The 19,567-nt window shown below is 42.5% G+C and overlaps 1 protein-coding gene across 1 annotated transcript in view; it reads left to right on the top strand.

Annotated features, from left to right (window-relative positions):
• Efcab2 (EF-hand calcium binding domain 2) overlaps positions 1–15,589 on the top strand; it is a 78,724-nt gene extending 63,135 nt beyond the window's left edge. Inside the window, exons 4-7 of the mRNA XM_021198816.1 lie at positions 6,608–6,687; positions 7,405–7,447; positions 7,545–7,611; positions 13,652–15,589. Of these exons, the coding sequence (XP_021054475.1) occupies positions 6,608–6,687; positions 7,405–7,447; positions 7,545–7,611; positions 13,652–13,767 (306 nt within the window). The 3' untranslated portion in view covers positions 13,768–15,589. The remainder of the gene's footprint in view (positions 1–6,607; positions 6,688–7,404; positions 7,448–7,544; positions 7,612–13,651) is intronic.
• The last annotated feature ends 3,978 nt before the right edge of the window (positions 15,590–19,567 follow it).

The following is a 19,567-nucleotide window of genomic DNA, read 5'->3' on the forward strand; positions in this document are numbered from 1 at the left end:
CTTCTTCTTCTTCTTCTTCTTCTTCTTCTTCTTCTTCTTCTTCCTTAATTCGTTATTATATGTAAGTACATTGTAGCTGTCTTCTCATTACAGATGGTTGTGAGCCACCATGTGGCTGCTGGGATTTGAACTCAGGACCTTTGGAAGAGCAGTCAGTGCTCTTAACCATTGAGCCATCTTTCCAGACTCAGTGATTTCTTAATTAAAAGTTCCCATCTGGAGGACCCCTTTTCTTCTCTTTGTCTGTAGAAATTGAAATTTCCTAATGGTTTGTCTGGATGTAAATGCACTTTCATTTGTATTAAGTATCTAGTGGCCTTCAAACCAGTGAATCACATCCCTTTGCTCCAGAAAAAGGCCTTGCAACTATGGCGTTGATTTTTATGTACCTGTTTACCTTCTTGTTATCTCTTTTAGAATTCTTCAAGTCATTTGTGTGCTTCCAGACTGTTCCATCTCTGTCTTCTCTCTGCAGCCTTCTTAGCTTATTCTTGTAATGTTTTTACTGAGTTTCTTGTTTCTGATGGCATGGATTTCCAGGAGCTTGTTCTGTTCTTGAATTCATGTTCTTCTTTCCTGTCTCCCAGAGTTCTCTGTGTATGATCCTTTTTCTTCATGTTGATCTCTGCATCTGTTTTGGTTGTTCATTTTGTAAGAAGATTTTCTTGAATGTTAATGAACTAATGAGATCATAGCTCAAACATAGTTCTAGTCAATTTTTTAAAATTGAGAATAGACTTTTTTATACAATATATTCTGATATGGCTTTCTGTCCCCCAATTCCTCCCAGATCATTACCCCACTTCCTATTCAAAACTCACACCCTTTCTCTCTTCTTAAAAAACTAACAGGCTTATACAATAAAAATAAAGTTAAATAAAATAAAATAAACAAACAGAAGAAAAAGACCCAAAGAACCCAAGAAACATTTATAGATGCAGAGACACACATGCTCCACACACAGGAATCCCAAACCCACAGAACTGGAAGCCATAATATATACACAAAAGGCTTGTCAGGTAAAAGGCAGGCAGGCAGGCAGGCAGGTCCTATCAAAGCATTATGAGACAAAGAATGTCCAGAGATGCCCTTGAGTTTGCTTGTGTTGTACTGCTGGGCATGGGGCCTGGCCTTAAGAATGGTCCATCTCCCCAGACTCTAGCATCATACAAACAGACAAAGCAACAGCAAACAGAGAGGTAGGGCCACACTTCCAAAGGAGCAGGTTTGTGTGGTTAGTGAGGTATACTTGTGCCCGGAGCTTCTACACGGAGCCCTTTAAGAAAGGGTCTCATTGCACAGCATAGGAGCAGAAGGGTTTGTATTCTGGGTAGTGTTACCATTATCATCAGCTCTCAGGGTTCACAAAGCAGTCATATCCTATCTCATAAAACTCACTCTGCTTCATCAGGTAGACATTAAACAACTCACAGTGAGCCAGATAAGATAGATCTTAATTGTTCTTGTTATAGACAAAAAGGAAATCAGTGAGGTGATAAATATGTTAATTACCTGAGTTGTAGTAATAATTTCACTTTATATGGATATTAAAGCATCTATTTGTATTTCACTCTATATGTATATCAAAGTATTCATTAAATATGTATAATTTTAATTTGTCAATCTTGCCTCAATAAAATATCTAAAGAATTTAAAGCAGTTGGAATGCAGGTGAAAATTCTTTTATTATTTTTGCAACTTTCTGTTAAAAACTATTCTAAAAGAAAATTAATTATTTGAATATAAAATCATTTATAATAAAATAGTTCTTGCTACTCACGAAACAGTCCATGAATGTTGTATTTAGAATAGTCATGTTTTAAATGTCATTGCTTACCTATATTTAGAGAAATATAGATATGCTCTCTAGAGGGCANTGTTGAGTCATGGAAAGAATTTTAGAGTTTTAAAATGGACTAAGAAACATTTAAAATGAACTTAAAAATTGTGTGCATGTGCTCATGTGCATGTATGTATGTGTGGTGTGTTTGGGCATGCACATGTATGCCATGGTGGACATGTGAAGGTCAGAGGACAACTTTGTGGAGTCTGTTACTTTCTTTCTACCTTTCCTGAGGTTTTGAGACTGAACTCCAGTTACCAGCCTTGTGCAGTAAATGTTGTTACCCTCAGAGTCCCTCACCAGCCCTTTTCTTACTTTTAAATTGTAAAGCGCACACACGTGTGTACATGCGTGTGTGTGTGTGTGTGTGTGTGTGTGTGTATGTGTAATCCTTTCTCTTTAAACTGAAGAAAATTTATGTTAGACATGATGACAAAAACTTATAATATCAACCCTAGAGATGCTTGGGCAGGAGGATTAAGAGTTTTAAGGCAAAAAAAAAAAATAAAAAATTAAAGAGTCAGACGTGGTGACGCATGCCTTTAATCCCAGCACCCAGGAGGCAGAGGCAGGCAGGCGGATTTCTGAGTTTGAGGCTAGCCTGGTCTACAAAGTGAGTTCCAGGACAGCTAGGGCTACACAGAGAAACCCTGTCTTGAAAAACCAAAAAAAAAAAAAAAAAAAAAAGGAAAGAAAAACTTTATACCTGTTTTTGCTATTCTGGTTGTTTAGAGCTTGTTTCTAACATTCCCCACTAATGTGGTGGTTTGAATAAGAATGGTCCCAATAGTTTCATATATGTGAAAGCTTAGTTACTGGGAAGTGGAACTGTTTGAAAGGATTTGAAGGATTAGGAGGTGTGGTCTTGGAGACAGTGTGTCATTAAAGGTGACATACCAAGCCCAGAGAGTGTGTGTGTGCCCCTCCCTCCCCCCCTCTCCCTGTGGGTCATGATGTAGCTCTCAGCTACTGCTCTGGTATTTTCCTATATACTGCTGTGCCCTCCACCATGATGATAATGGACTAACCCCTGAAACTGTAAGCCAGTCTCAATTAAATGCTTTCTTTTGTAAGAATTTCCATGGTCATAGTTTCTCTATGACCATCTCTTTAATAGAACACTAAGATAGTTTAAAACACTTTTTAAAAAAGATTTATTTATTTATTATATGTAAGTACACTATAGCTGTCTTCAGACACTCCAGAAGAGGGAGTCAGATCTCCTTATGGATGATTGTGAGCCACCATGTGGTTGTTGGGATTTGAACTCAGGACCTTCGGAAGAGCAGTCGGGTGCTCTTACCCGCTGAGCCATCTCACCAGCCCCCACTTTTTTTTTTTTAAATCTCAAAAACCATCTCTAGAGTTTTAACCTTAATGTTCTCATCACCGAGGGCTTGTGAGTGATGAGAGACCCAGGGAGGTAGCATAAGGAACATAATATTATATGTTATTTGTCAGTTCTAATATAATTCAAATGGAGTTACAGAACTGCACTTTGGAATACTAAAGTTAGTAGGCTGATGAAGTTCTGTTGTAAGGTAAAGGATTTGATTTTGTAAAGGTAGCTGTCACCTGCTCTAGAGCTGTTTAGGGGACATAGAAGGATTACCGGACATGAAGAACGATTGTCCTACTTTGGAACAATTTCTGAAGGAATAAGAAGGGAAACTCAAGCTGTTAATTTTAATATTTTCACTGTGTGCTAGTGAGATGGATCGGTGGGTAAAGCTACCCACTGCCAGGCTTGAGGCCTGAGTCCTATCCTTCCACACAGTGGAAAGAGGGAACTGACTCCTGCAAATTGTCCTCTGACCTCCATATTCTATGGCACACTCACACATATACACGATAAATAAATGTAAACAAATTATTGCTCTATAAATGATCTTCTGGGACCGACTTTTTTTATTTGTTTGAGATTATGATTACATCATTTCCCCTTCTTTCCTCTCTCTAAAGTTGAGAGTCTGAACACTACATGTACCCAACCCCTTTCTCTTTAGGTTTATGACCTCTCTGTCTTTAATCGTTGTTACATACATATGCTTTCCTAAATATATAAATACAGTGCATATGATGTTACTGGCACGCATGTTTCAGGCCTGACCATGTGGTACTGGGTAAGCAGTTAGCATGCTCTTCCCTGGTTGCCCATTTCTCCCGTTTTCAGCATCTCTCAGTTACCTGTGTTTGTGAGAAAATAGATTTTCTTCATACAGTACATTTTGATTATGATTTGCTGTTCCCTGATTCCTCTCAGATTCTTCCCACCTCCTCTTTCCCCCCACCTCCTCTTTCCCCCACCTCCTCTTTTACCTAAATCCACACTCCTTTCTTTCTCTCTCTCCTTAGAAAACAAACGGGCATCTAAAAATGGTACTAAAAACAAAAATAAATCAGAAATTGTAATATATATGCAAAAGACCTGTAAGGTTAAAAAAAAGAAAATGAAAGAACTTCCAAAAATGCCATTGAGTTTGTTTTGTGTTGCCATCTACTGTTGGGCATGGAGCCCGCCCTTAAGAGTGGTTTGTATCTCCAGTGAGACTCCATTGAACAAAATTCATTTTTCATTTGTGAGTGGTTATCAGTTAGAGATGTGTATAAGTCAGGGATGGGTGCTGTGTCCACTTCCCCTCTCAGCGCAAGACCCCCTCTGGCTTAGATCCACGCAGACCCTGTGCAAGTGTCGGCCCTGCTGTGTTTAGAGGGCCTTGTTGCCTTGCTGTCCTCCATCCCCTCTGGCTTGTACACTCCTCCTGCCTCCTTTTTAGTAGGGTTCCCTGAGCCCTGAGGGAGAGATTTGGGAGACATTCCACTTAGGACCGCATGTTCCTCTCACTGTCCGCACGTTGTCTAGTTGTGGCTGTTTGTTCCTGTCTACTCCTGAAGGGGGCTTCTCTAACGATGGTTGAGCAAGACACTGATCTGTGAGGGTGGCGGAATGGCATTAGGTGCCTGTAGTGCTTTGTCTAGGGTTGAGGCGTCTTCAACGTTGTCTCTTCCATGTTAGCATGTCTGTTGATGTTGTCCTTGCTCAGGTCATGTGTAGGCCGCCATGTTGGTGAAACTTCATGAGTGTAGTGTATCTGAAGTCTGCTCTGAGGCTTAAACCACAGAGTCCATGAACTGAGCTGCACCTGTGCCAGATAGTTAATTTTTAAGTTTCTGTGTGCTGGTTTTTCAGACTATTGCCCAAGTACAACACAGCCACATTAACATGAATTGTCAAACTGCTCGCCTCAGTCCTTAGAGGGTTCTAAAGAGATTGTTCACATACTGATGGGTATAGAAGTTATGAAACATGATGTCTCTAGATAGGTTTGATTCTCTGATAGTGGAATCTGAAGATTCTACTCATATGAGATATGACTCTTAATATGAACATTAAAAAGAGTTGTCATTTGAATGGCAGTGCTTCCCACTTAATAGCAACTTATAGATTTATTTTTTGTTGAATCAATAAATCTCTTTAAAGTTCATCTGTTGAATTGTGATCTATGAGCCTTTTAATAGCATTTTTGAAAGAGGGTGCAAAATTTATAGCTCCTTATAAATTGCCTGACACGGAAGTTTAAGTCAATAGAGTTTCGTTAGTCAGTCTGTCATAGTTGAACTGCAGGTGAAAAGACCTGTTTCCTTCTCATCCTATAATGCTAGATACCAGAGCTCTCATTTTTAGAATAGTATTCTCTTACAAGGTTCTATTACTCAGGTGAGCACTTTATAAGTATAAGAATGATTGGGATGTAGGTTGGTCCTTGAGATGTTGACTGGCAATCATTTGATCTTATTCACTATTCTTCATTTCAAAGAAAAACAGTCGGAATTGGGAGTCATCCTAGACTTCTGTACCCCCTTATCCATAACATGTGACTGGAGTCAGCCCTGTCAAGTCTTCTCAAAGGTCTCCTGGATATAACACCTACTCCCCTCATGGCCTGCACTCCTGTCTGCACAATCTTTCTGTATCTGAAGAAGCTGCCTCACCTCCAACAGTGTTCTTTCCAACACACACCCATGAGACCCTCCGTGATTTTGCATTGTTCTCGGGATAGCAGGGAATGGAAATCCTGTGAATGATAAGCCCTCGCCTCTCTTCAGCATCACCTTGAAGAACTGAGCCTGTTGAGATCTGTGCTCCAGCCCCACTCTTCTTGTCCTTGAAGACCAGATCAAACAGCACTTTCTTCAGTGACTTCCCTGATGCCCAGAGGCGAGAGGTTCCCTGTGTTGTGTGCTCCTCTAGACCCACACTCCTTTCTCAGCATGCTTGCACATATCTAGAATTAGACATTCAAGCCAGGGATGGTGGTTCAGGTCTGACGTGCCACCATTTGTGGGGCTGCAGGAGGATCACTGCAAGTTTTAGGTCATCCTAAAAAGACAGAGTCTTTCCCTCAGTGAAACAGATTGGATACTTGGTATTGTGTTCTGTGTGTGTACATGTATGCACATGCCAGAGGTTAGCTGTAAGTGATAATCCACCGCGCAACTACACACCTTATTATGAATGTGGGCGCTAGGGATTGAGTTCAGGTGCCCCTGGTTGCATGGCAAGCACAGAGCTATCCTCAGCTGCTAGTGCTGTGGTATTTTGAACTTTATGTGTCTCTCCTAGCAAAAACAAGTGCCATGAGCACGATTTATGCCCCAAACCTCTTCATCAAATTCCAACAGTTGGCTCAGTGTTTGAAAAAAAAAAAAGTAGTTGCTTAATATATTTGTTGAGTGAATAGATGGCTGTTTTTAACTGTTTAGATAGAGGAAGAAGAACCCACTGGATACATTCGATTTGAAAAATTTATTCCAGTGATGACCAGAGCACTTGTGGAAAGAAGGTAAGGAAGTAAATCCAATTTTAAGGCAAATAATGACTAGAATTACACTAATGTGAAAACCTTCTACTTGGCCAGACACGGTGCCTCATGCCTGTGACTCTAGCACTTAAGGGGGTAAAGCAGGAGGATGGTAGCAAATTTGAGGATAGCCTTAGTTATGTAGTTCCAAGCCAGCCTGGGCTACAGAGTAAGATCCTGCTTCAAAGGAAGGCACTTGGATTTGCAGATTTTATGTCTTAGGGTGGCTTCCTCTAGCCTTTCAGTGTACTTAAGGCTGGTTTAGGGATAAGCTTAGAAATATCAACCATGCTAGTACTTATTGATCTAAGCAAGGCATAGTTAAATAGCAAAGGAGCTACATAAAAGAATAATATTTAATTGTGAATTATCATTTTAAGATAAAAATTAACACCAGTTACTTTTCTAGTGTAAGTATAGCATTGGCTCACATACCACAGTTGATTGAGTGTAGAGGTTTTGGCCCTAAACAAGTTCCTGTTCATATCAATAAAAAATTGCTAGTAGGTAATACCAAACATTCTGGGGAGTAGGTACTGCTGACATTCATATCCAGAAATCCAAAGAAATGTTATCAGGGGAAGTGCCATCAGCCTAAGTATTAGTAGCTTTTGTTTTGTTTTATGTGGTCATTTATCATAGAGACTGAGATAAATATGCAATATGCTGACATTAACTGACTTGATTGTGAAATTACAGATACAGACCAGCTGCTGAAGATATCCTTTTGCGAGCTTTCGAGGTGGGTGAGCTCTACATTATTCATATATATGTGATAAATGAATTCATCATATAGAATTTATTCAACAAAGACAATCTATGCTACCTACTTTTCTCAGGTGTTGGATCCAGCTAAACGCGGGTTTCTTACTAAGGATGAACTGATCAAGTACATGACTGAGGAAGGTAGGGGGGCTTTATCTCTTCTTGGTTTTTTTTAAATATTTATTTTATTTATATGAGTACACTGTAGCTGTCCTCGGACACACCAGAAGTGGGCAACGAAGGCTTTATCTCTTGTAAGGGTAATTTATGCAAAGATTGATAGGTTTTAAAGATGTTTATTTTTTAATTTCTCTGTTTCTCTGTCTCTGTCTCTGTCTCTCTGTCTCTCTGTCTCTCTCTCTCTCTCTGTGTGTGTGTGTGCATGTGTGTACATGTGTGTGTCTCTCTCTGTGCATGTGTGAGTGTCTGTGTGTATAAGTGCAGTGCTCACGGAGGCCAGAAGCGTCTGGTCCCCTGTAGCTGGAGTTACATGGTAACTGAACTCAGATTCACTGTAAGAGCATGGCCTTAATTGCTGAGCCATCTCTTCAGTTCCAATTAATAAGTTTTTAGCAATTATGCAAAATTTATAGGCGGTGATACTTCAAAAACAATTATGTGGTTACATAGTTATTTATTATTTCTATTATTTTGGTTTGGTATTTGATTTTGTATAATAGAAGTGTAATGATTACTTGCATAAATTGTGCTTACTTTATTTACTTAAAATATTTCCTGAATAAAAGATAAGCAACTTAAAGAACATGAACTGTCAATCATAAACCAGTGCCTTTTTAAATAGAAGATTTGAGTTAAAGTATATAATGTTTTTTGGTTTTTTGAGACAGGGTTTCTCTGTGTAGCCCAGACTGTCCTGGAACTCACTCTGTGGACCAGGCTGGCCTCGAACTCAGAAATCCACCTGCTTCTGCCTCCCAAGTGCTGGGATTAAAGGCGTGCGCCACCACGCCTGGCAAAAAATTTCTTTTAAAAGCTCTTTTTAGGTGGTAAGGTTGAAACAATATAGCCTAAATTGGATGTGAATTCACACAAAAGCTATTTTCTTAGGATAATAGGACCTCCACCACGAATACCTATGTGTTTCCTTTAAACTCTCTCTGTTTAGGTCAGTCTATCTATGTGTCCCCCTGACTGTAAGTGGCTTGTTGGGCAGTCATTAGTGCTGTTGTCACCTCTCACTCCTGTAGTAAGGGAGGGGTTCTGCTTCCTCTGCTCAGGCTGAGTCCTGAGTGATGCAGCTGTCATGCGTCACTTGAGAACATGCTCATAGGTGGCAGTTTGAGCAAGGAGAGCAGTAATGACTCTGTGTACCTGCTTTGGCCATTTTGACTCAGGTCACCATTAGGGAACAGGGATGAGAGAGGAGTAATATGAAAGTCATGGGTGCCATTCAGGATGGCGTACAGTGTTAAAATCATCTAAGCACTTCACTTCAGTTATGACTTTCAAATCCTAAGGATGAAGGGACACAAACCCTAAATAATATTGGGTCACATAAAATTAATAAAAACAGCCAAAGAGGTTCAGTAACTCCTACTGTGTGCCATTGTGTGTTTAGTGTTGTTACAGCACAGTGGGTAGTAAGGATACTGGAATCAGATCCCTTTCTTGAACATATTACAGTCTTATTAGGGAAGCAAAGCTAACATGTAAAATAGATCGATATGAAACATTAGAAAGAATAACTCTCAGAAGATCAGTGCAAGCTTAAACTAGCCTGGGAAGCTTAGCCTGGGAGGGCCACAGAGAAAATAGCTTCCTTGAGAAGATAGATCTGATTTTGTTTTGTTTTGTTTTTGCTTTGGTTTTAGACAGGCTACATTCTGTAACTCGGGGGAATCTGGCATTTAGCACACATCCCAGGCTGACAACAGACTCACAGCAGCTCTCCTGTTTCAGCCTCCTAGACGGGATCACAGATGGGAGTCAATGTGCTTTGCTTGAGATTGAGGGCAGGTATAATACGATTTTATATGTTACAGTTCCCTCACATACCATGGGTATCAACATATGAGTAGTAACCAGTGAGCTACAGGTAAACCAATGGGGGACTGTCTGAGGGAAATGGATAAAGGAATAGGAACAAAATCTGGAAGTAAGGCAGCCAGGCATGTGGAAGAAGGTGAGCTCAGGCAGCCCTGGGGATCTTGTTGGCCCCAATAGGAAAGGAAAGGGGGTGGATTTCTTGGGGCTAAATTGTAGAGACCTGCTCTTGAGTGTGGGTCATCCCTGGGTGGTAGAGGAGAGTCATTCAGTGTGGTGGGAAGTGGGCTGGTGCTGTGGGAAGTGGGCTGGTGCTGTGGGAAGTGGGCTGGTGCTGTGGGAAGTGGGCTGGTGCTGTGGGAAGTGGGCTGNAGTGGGCTGGTGCTGTGGGAAGTGGGCTGGTGCTGTGGGAAGTGGGCTGGTGCTGTGGGAAGTGGGCTGGTGCTGTGGGAAGTGGGCTGGTGCTGGTCAGTTTATAGCTGAGGCAGGAAGCTTCAGCTGGGAGGTGAGCTGGGGGCTCCTTGAGTAACCCCAAGGCTCTGATATGGCCTGACCTGGCCTGAATGGGAAGAGGGAACTGATGCAGTAAGACTCTATCACATCACCCTGGGCCATGGTGACCAATAGAGGGCAGGGACGAAAATGGGAGATGAGTATAAAGTAACACTAAGATTTGCCATGGCCCATGGGTATCATCATGACAGTAGTGCTACTGGCTGGATCAGTGAAGTCAGACACTGGCTGCATTGTGTGTAGGGACAGCAAGGCTGTGTGGTTTATAGGAAGGTGCTTTATGAGAATTTTCAGGAAGGTGTATGTCTTAGCTAGGGTTTCTATTACTGTGAAGAGACACCACGCCCACAGCAACTCTGATAAAGGAAATCATTTAATTAGTTCTCGCTTATACTTCAGAGGGTTAGTTCATTATCATCATGGTGGGAAGCATGGCAGCATGCAGGCAGACATGGTGCTGGAGAAGGAGCTGAGAGTTCTACATCTGTATCTGCAGACAGAAGGAAGAGAATGAAACATACTGGCCACTCCTGAGCATCTGAGACCTCAGAGTCAGCCCCTTGTAACCCACTTCCTCCAATAAGGCCACACCTCCTGACAGTGCCACTCCCTGTGACCATGCATTCAAATATGAGTCTATGGGGGCCATTCCCATTCAAACAACACAGCGTACATCCAGAGTTCTTGTACTTCCAGGGCAATTGTTGTATGTCCTAATAGACAGAGTCTGCATCAGTTTTTTTCCAGAGATCATAAATGGTTTCAGTTATTTATTCAACATTATTTAATTTTTTCCATGTTGTATGTGCCAGTATGTTTGATAGGTGCATATAAGATGCACTGTGGTATCTTAATGTATCATCATTATTGTATGTAGCATGGTCTTCTTCTAATTGTGGTTACTGTTGCCTAGTTCAGGAAAATGGTTGATTGCTTAAGAAGTTATTTGTTTTGTTTTGAGACAGGGTTTCTCTGTGTATCACTCTTTGTTCTGGAACTCACTTTGTAGACCAGGCTAGCCTCGAACTCAAAGATCCACTAGCCTCTGCCTTCTGAATGTTTGGATTAAAGGTGTGTTCCACCAGGCCTGCCTGCCTAAGAAGTGATGTTTTTATTCTCAAAACTCTAAAAATGTTTTAAGTATATACAAGCTTTGGGATTATAAAGTTACTTCTACAATCCTTTCATAGTATCTGCAGAGCAGTCAACACATCTTTAAGTTTGAGAATGTTCATTTTAAATGCCCAGGAGATTGTAAGATAAACACCATAAAACATACTGAATCAAGTACCTACAAGACAGAATCCATGTTAGTCCAGGATGTATATTGCATCAGAATGTATTTAGTAGCAGGGAAGATCTCAAGTCTTTTAAAAACAAATACATGTTGGGATGTGTCAGATGTTTGTGGAAGTGATATTTGAATACCACATTTAATCCTTAAACCAAGCCCATGGGTGGAGAGAGTTACCATTATCTGTACTGTGTAGACTGGAAAGAAAGGTTAAGCAACCTGCTCAAGACCATAAAGCTAGTAAGAGAGCCAGGGCTTGAATGAGTGAGGCTTGTCCTTCCAGCCTGTGCTTCCAGTGTTAAGCGGGTTTGCCTGCTATCCTAAGTCAAATACTGTATGTATAGCTCTTTCCTTGCCCAGTGTAGCAGAGTGACTCTTGTGAGCAAGGCTTAGTCTAAGCAGTGCTGTGGAGGGAGGCTTGAGCTAAGCTTGGTAGGTGGGCCTTCTCAGACTCAGTCCCTATTCACTTGCAGGGCAGGCTGCATTGTCCATGCTATAAAGGGACATGGAAGTTCTCCTTGGGTGATGGTTGGAAGATTAACTTAGTTAATACATGTGAAACACTCAGATCCGTGCTAGTCTCACAGCAGGATTTGCTGTTGAGTATGTTCTCTCTGTCTCTGTCTCTCTCCTTCCTTACCCTCCCTCCCTCCCTCCCTCCCTTGCATGCTGTGGATCCTCATGACCTTACATGTGGTAGATGCTCATTCTGTCACTAATCTATGTCTCAGACCATGGCTGTTTTTTGTTTGTTTAAGACAAAGCTAAGTCTAGCCTTAAGTTCACTATCTTCTTCACCCTGGGTGTTGGGACTGTAGTGGCACCCATTGTTAGCATCTCTTTGAGACTTACATCTAGGTACATGTAGCAGTGGATTTAGTGTCTGTCATTTGTAGAGCAGCGGGCAAGGGGGAATACAGGGGTGGGAGAGAGCCAGTTCCAGTGTTCTGGGTGTGCAGACTCACGGGACTGGGTGTCTGGCTGTAGGAAGCCACAGACCCCAGCTCGTGGAGAGTGGACAAGGGGCAGCCCGAGGTCTCTGGGCCTCACAGAGGCCAGAGATAACAGGTTCTCAGTCTCAGGCATCCCAGACACCACTGGACATAGCGGAAGAGTGGAGAACAAAGTGGAGGCCCCTGGGGCAGCTCTGTCACCCCTGGGGCTGAAGAGAGAAGAAGGCAGGGAGAGAGGGGGCGTTAGGTGGTTCCCATGCGGGCAAGAGTCTCTGGGAACGTGGCTCACTGTTCCGTCCCTTGTAGTTTTCTACTGGGTCTCCGGAGCAAGCATCGCTCAACCAAAACAGGCTGCTTTTCATGGTCCCACAGTCAGATAACAGCCAGAATTTGCCACTTCAGCATTTCAGGAATTCTTTCTTTGAAGTATTATGTTGCACATTTATGAACCTAGCACTCAGAAGACTGAGGTAAGAAGAGCATGACTTTGAAGTTTGACTATTGGACATGCCAGAACTCTGTCTCAGAACACAAAACGAAATTTAAAAACAAAAGCCACACAGAGTCCCTATCTGCATAAGTTCTGTAACTGGTAGCTGAATCCTAACATAGAAAGTCCTGGAGACAGTGAGAAGTATCCCAGGCTCATAAGGTAAGTAACTCTCCTCAAGCCTTGGTGCCGTGGCTAGTGAGCATGACTCCTCCCCAAAGATCTGCTGATGGCTAAGATGCCGTCTTTTTCCTCAACACTGAGAGCATAGTTGTGTCTTAAACAGTCTGTAGCCTTTTCAACGTTCTCCTGACGTTTGTGTCCTACCTTGTGAAGCCCTTTCCAAGATGTCTTTCAGATGTTACCTGAGTCCAACTAAAGCCCAGATTTTCTCCCCAACTTTTGATTTCATTGCATCAACACAAGCCCAGACTGAAAGAAGGAGGACTTTTGCTTGACGAGTTTCGTCCATGGCAGGGTTAAGCCAATGAGAGTGAGGCAGTCCCGAGAGAGTGGTCAAGTGTCTGGTCTCTCTTCAGCAATAGCTAACTTTTAATCATTTCTCCATAGTTTTAATAAAGATAATAGTTGTGCTCACTTATACAACTTTAGCTTCCAGCAAATACTTTTGCAATTTCAATCACTTTAGTTTAAGTGAATTAAACAACTATATTCATGGGGTTCTCCTGCCGCTTTGACTAAGAAGATGTATTCTGTAGGTCTCAGCAGGGCATCAAGTCTACAGCCTTGCAGATGTGTGGCAGCATGCATTTTGAACTCCTGGATTCTCAAATGTTGCTGTACAGCTCCAGTGAAGAAAAAACTGGACACAGTTGGGGCCTGTGGACTCCAAGGCAGTATAGCTGACTAGTGGGGAGAGCCAAACCCCTGACTGTAAAATCATGCTATCCTTTCTTGTCTCTCCAGGGGAGCCTTTTTCCCAAGAGGAAATGGAAGAAATGTTGTCTGCTGCAATTGATCCCGAATCAAACACCATTAATTACAGGGACTACATAACAATGATGGTTGTAGATGAAAATTAAATGCTGCAACGACTTCTTTTTTCTCCTTTTAAGACAACTGTAAACATTCAATTTCTAATTGAAAAAATTATTTGAAAAATTGTTTGTCCTAATTAATTTCACATTTTATTTTATAATTTCTATATTTAGTGCCTTATGACATAATTGTTTCAAGGTATTTTGTTTACTAGAGGTGGTCAATTTAACACATAAATTTATTTAGTATGACCAGATTTATGGAAGGACAAGTTGATTATTTCAAAGGACTTGTACAGTATTTTAATGTTAAGTGTATCGTGGCTTATTTTCCACAACTAGGCAAATGATACATTGAAATTAATTAGAAAATGGAGATTGATCCTAACCCCCTAACATTTGCCATAGGAAGCTCTTGCAGGGCTGGACGGCCACAGACTAGATGTGAGTGGGAGCGTGGTGATGGCTGCCTTTCAGAGCAGCAGTAAACACTTCAGCAAGCAGAATATGGAGGGAGAGCGACCAGAATAACTATTAATAATTGATTTCTTATGAATGCCAATTACAAATCTCATTTGAGAGTCTAATAACTTTGAGTAAAATTGAAAATTGCTCATCCAGCATTTTGCCATTTATGGAATAGCTAAAGGAGGTGAGATAATTGGATCCAGAGAAAGGAAGACTGAATGAAAACTGATAATGGCAACTCCTTTTTTTGCTCTTTAGAATTCTCACCTATTCAGAATATCTGTCATGGGAATATTGTCCTGGGTACTGAGTGTATTCATCTGTTGTTACCAGAATGTAGTACCAGATAAGGGCTGACTCCAGAAGAAAGAGGTTCATTTAGCTCACAGTTATAGATGGTCAAGGTCCAGGCAGCATTGTACAGGCTGAGTGAGGGCCACCCTTGTATGCATCTCACCAAGGTGCAGCTAGCCAGACAGAAGCAGGAGCAAGCAAGAGCAGAGAGGCTGGGAGGAGGGGTCAGGCCTGTTCCTTTTACAATAGTCCTCTCATAGGAATTACTTTCCGGGCTGGGGAGATGGCTCAGTGGGTAAAGCATTTGCTGAGTATCATTAGATAATGTGGTGGAAGCTGGAGATGAAAGATGGATAAGCCTCTAATTAATCAAGGTCACAGTTTAGTGAGGGAGTCTTGCAAGTCAATCAGCAACCACACATTCAGGGGACGGAAGGTTGCACAAAAGAAGCAAAGGAAGCCTGGTGGGGTGAGGGTGCTTTCTGGTGGGCAGACTCGAAGAGGTAACACATGACTTACAAACTTAGTAGTTGTTAAGTTTTGACAAATAGTCATTCTTTGAGCAGTTTACTTCAGAGCATGTCAGCAGCAGGACAGCAGATCAAATCCCCAGAGGTGTCATGAAACACAACTCTGGGAATTGAAAGTATGGTTGATAGATATTTGGAACCTGATGAGAGATGAGAGGTTGAGATAAGAACCATATCCTAAGAGATAATAAGCTAATTGGGGTTAAGGTTTCAGTGTTTGAACATGAACTTTCTCTGAGAATCAGAGAGAAAGGAGCTGGAGTTGTAAATAGCCTGAGAAATACTTTGAAGGGTCAAGGCCAGAGGCAAGGAGACCAGCTGGTAGGCTGCTTCGTGGGCGGTAAGAGCTGGGCTAGGGAAAGTCAAGCACAAATCCTACGTGTCTGGCTTGAACACTTGGTAAATAATAATATCAGCCATTTGGATAAGATGCCCAAGGCTTAGGCTAATGAGCTTGTCTGTGGTCATCTCCAGCTCGAAGAGCTGGTAGAAGATAGAAAGATCAAGTGGATAAATACGGGGACATCTGCTAGAGACACAGGCTTTGAAGTTGTTAGAACATGGTGTCCTGGAAAGAAAATAAAAGATGACCAGGACAGAACTGGGAGCACAGAAGAGGAACCCTCAGAGCATGGGGAAGAGAAGCTCTGAAAGGAGGAAAAGCTGAAGAAAGAGAAGCCATGGCAGGAGAGTCTCTCAAGGAAGAAGGAACCAAGTCAGAAGTGGTAGAGTTGTGAAGTCACTGATGATGAGGAAACATCCCTCAGTTTCAGCTCCAACACATTCACTGAGAACCTTACTCAGGGCAGATTTGTGAAGTGACAGGTAGGAGAGTTCAGTGGGCTTCAGGAATAAACAGATGTGAGAAAGAGCCTGGAGGACACGCTGCCTGCCTAGTGGTGAAGAGAGAGAAGGTAGAGGGGAGGGGTTTGGAAGATGTAAACGGTGCAAGAATGCTGCAAGCTTGTATTTCAAGAGTTGAGACATGACAGAGGAGCAGAGGACACTCAGAGGGGCGGAGATCCAGGGCTACAAAGGTCTTGACCTTGGTATGTAGTCCCTGCCCAGTGACTTCTAGCTCTTACGTGTGGCCCCTCTGTTTCTGCCTCCCTAGTGCTAGGATTCTAGGCCTGAGCCTCTACACCCAGTTATACTGTCCCTATGAATGAGAAGGAAGATAGTAGGTTATAGAGCTGGAGGAGATGATAGAAATCTGAAGGGCTTTGGGGCTTTGTGAGAAATGAGAGAGTTGGGGAATAGTTTACAAAATAATTTTCAAGGATTTTGTCCAATAACCCTGGCCCAGAAGCAAAAATATGTAGAGTCAAGATGGTGAAATGGACAGACCAAAAAAAAAAAAAAAAAAGATCAAGATTGATAAGTCAGCAGAAATGAGTGACCTTGCTGGTCTGTAGGCTAAGGTGGGAGGGAAATTGAGCTCGGAGTAGACTTGCATGGAGGATTATAAAACTCCAAAGGGCAGTCAGCTGGTGTGTGTGGTGAGAGGGCCTGCCATTCCTGAGAACAATCTGCTCTGCTTGCAGTTTGACTTCACTGTACTATTACAGAGCATTTATCTGTGTTATTATTAATTAGTAATAGTATACAGTTTATATACATCTCTCACTATATGTCAGGCACTGTTCTAAGTGTTTTACTTAACCTACTCATTTAAAATTCTTGATGACCCAATGAAGTAGTTACCATTCTTATGAGGGAGTGGCAAAGATGTTTTGTAGCTATAAGGGACTGCGTTAATCAGCCTTCATAGGCTTTGCGATGCTGACTCTTCACCACAACAAAAGTAATTTTTCATGTCAGCTGGGACTCTGCTTTGTGTGTCTTACTTTTCGTCACTTCTTTCATGAGTAGAATGGCTATATGTCCCTATTTGCCCTGGGTGGACCCAGCCTGCACCTGCTTTTGCAATATAATCATTGACATTTCTCCATTTTACTCCTAGAATGCCTTCATTTGTATGATTCACATGTGGTTACCCCTTTCAAAAGTTAATGACATTGATAATGGAATCCCTCCTGGGGGCTGGGCAGATGGCTCAGTGGGTAAAGGTGCATGATAAGCAAGGATGAGGGTGTGGGTTCAATCTCCAGCACCCACATGAAAAGCTGGGTACCTATTATCTTAGCACTGGGGAGGCAGATATAGGAAGATCCCTGGAACATACTGGCTAACCAGCCTAATTGGTGAACCCCAGTCCCAGTAAGAGACATTGTCCCCAAAACTGAGTGACTCCTGAGGAACACCTGAGTGTAACCTCTGGACAACACATGTGCATATACACCCTTAAAATATGACTGTGTACACCAGCACATATCAAACAGTTCTGGAAGGGTCTGTGGAAATAATAGTACCCCTTTCTTCAATAGTTTCACCAGGCAGACTTTCCTAGAACACCTGAGGTTTTCTCCAGGGAAAGTCCAAGTGGGAAATTGACATGCCACTCACTGAACCATGAATACTGGGGTCCTCACTTGCAGATGAAATGAGCCTTGAGCATTTAGGTAAGGACTGGGGACTCAGGGAGGCAGTCAGGCTTTGTAATGGAGATGCATGACAGACATGAGAAATACTTGTCAAAGTGGAAGTCTCTCCAACTGCGAATCATGGTGCAAGCCAATGTACCATTCACTGAGCCATGAATACTGGGGTCTGCACCTGCAGATGAAATGAGCTTTAAGCATTTAGGTAAGGACTGAGCTTGCACCAGGGCCTAATGCATACGGTGTGGACTTGACTGGATCACCCAAGATGGCTATGTCGGTCTTGATAGCCAAGAGGTACCTCATTCTCTTGCTTCAAGGAAAGGCTCCTGTACAGAAGGTAGTGAAGAAGACACCTTAACATTGGATCCCTGGTCCCACCTAGAACTTTTAAGTGTTCAGATTGTTGTTTCACTCTATACCCTGGCTCCAGAGCACTCTCTTTGGTTACCTTTTGGAGCTGTAATTTTTATTTTCAGCATCATTTTTTAAAGGTCACCAAAGAATGTAACACAAGACACCAAAGGAAGTGTGCTTTAGTCCTCTGTTGCAGAATAAACAAATACCCATGTTTGCCAGAGGAGTGCTGTTGTCACTGTGCCAGGGGTTGGATACAGAGCCTAGGCTAGGCAAGGCTTCTACGTGAGTTACGCCTGCACTCAGTACTTTCCTTTATACCTGGGATGGGCGTTTTACCTCTTAACTCAACCCCCCTTGGCCAACCTATAAATTGGACCACAATGCTATTTTTCTGGCATGAAGAACACTGGGCTCTTTGTAGAACATTTGTTTTCCTAGGACATCCGAGTCCTCTGGCTTCTTCAGGATCCCTGGCCCTGCATGCCTTTGGAGGGCTGCCTTCTAGGCTAGGGAAGTTGCATGACTCAGGGCCTGTGTGTCTGGGGGTCACACTCTGATCCCACTTTGCCCATGATTCATTTGGGACCAGGTACCTCACTTGCTCTGCATGGCACGCTGGAAATGAGAGAGCCCAGGCTGAGACTTCTCCTTTGTAGGTACCAATAATCATGTGCCTGGTGGCTTAAGAGAGCCAAAAGGACTGTCTGAGATGGCAGGCTAATTGGGAGTGTGACTTGTTGTCAAAGACAGCCTGTTCCTATGGACCAGAATATGTTTGGATTGTTCTTTCCTTTCTTTTTCTAACTCTTCCACATAAGAAAGCACCTTTTATACAGACATTTCTTGGAGACCATCATCATTATGCTACAGTGTACATTCAGACCTGTTCCAGACTCAGGTTGTCTCCAGTATTTCTAAAAGTATTACTGTCGGTCTCTTGCTTCAGAAGATCCTGGGGGTGGGTGTTTGTTAGAAAGCAATTATGTAGCCAAGGATGTTTAGATAGATCCTCAGAACGATTTCTCCAGAAATTTTTGGAGGTGTAGCCCCCAAATCTTCATTTGTAATGGATGCTGAGGGAGAGATTCAGGCACACTTAAATGCAAGAGTCTCTACCCTGGGGAGAAGAACACACAGAGGTGGGATTTGGAATTGTCCTTTGCCCTTACGGAGCGTGTAACTGTCACAGATGCCAACATTGCTGAGCTTCTGCATCTTCACATGGGAAGGGGAAAGAATTACTATGTAGGGCTGGTGTGATGATGGATATCATAAAGCGAGAGTTCTTTAAAAGCTATAATGGATGGAGTCAGTTATTTATAGAAAACCAGCTAGGCAGGCAGAGAGGGGGTGGAGTAGAGATGGAGACCTGCTGCCTGGGTGCAAACAGCCAGAGTGTGGGAAAGTAGGGATCCGAAGGAAAATTCATCTGCAGGATGAGGGTGGTGCTGATGGAGCGATACCAAGAGGTTTGCTGTCATTGCACTATGAATGATCAGCTGTTATGTTTGTGTTAAGGACTTGAAAGTAGGAGGGTTTAGAAGGCTCGCCCTCCCTCTCTCTCCCTCCTTCCCTCCATTTCTGCATTGCTATCAATCATAGTACATTTATAGCAGCATTAGTCATTCACCTGATCTAATGAGAAAAGACATTCTTGGGGCTGGGGCTGGGGCTGGGGCTGGCTGGCCGGCC

The sequence above is a fragment of the Mus pahari genome, chromosome 5, assembly GCF_900095145.1.
Source record: "Mus pahari chromosome 5, PAHARI_EIJ_v1.1, whole genome shotgun sequence".
NCBI classification, from domain to species: Eukaryota; Metazoa; Chordata; class Mammalia; order Rodentia; family Muridae; genus Mus; species Mus pahari.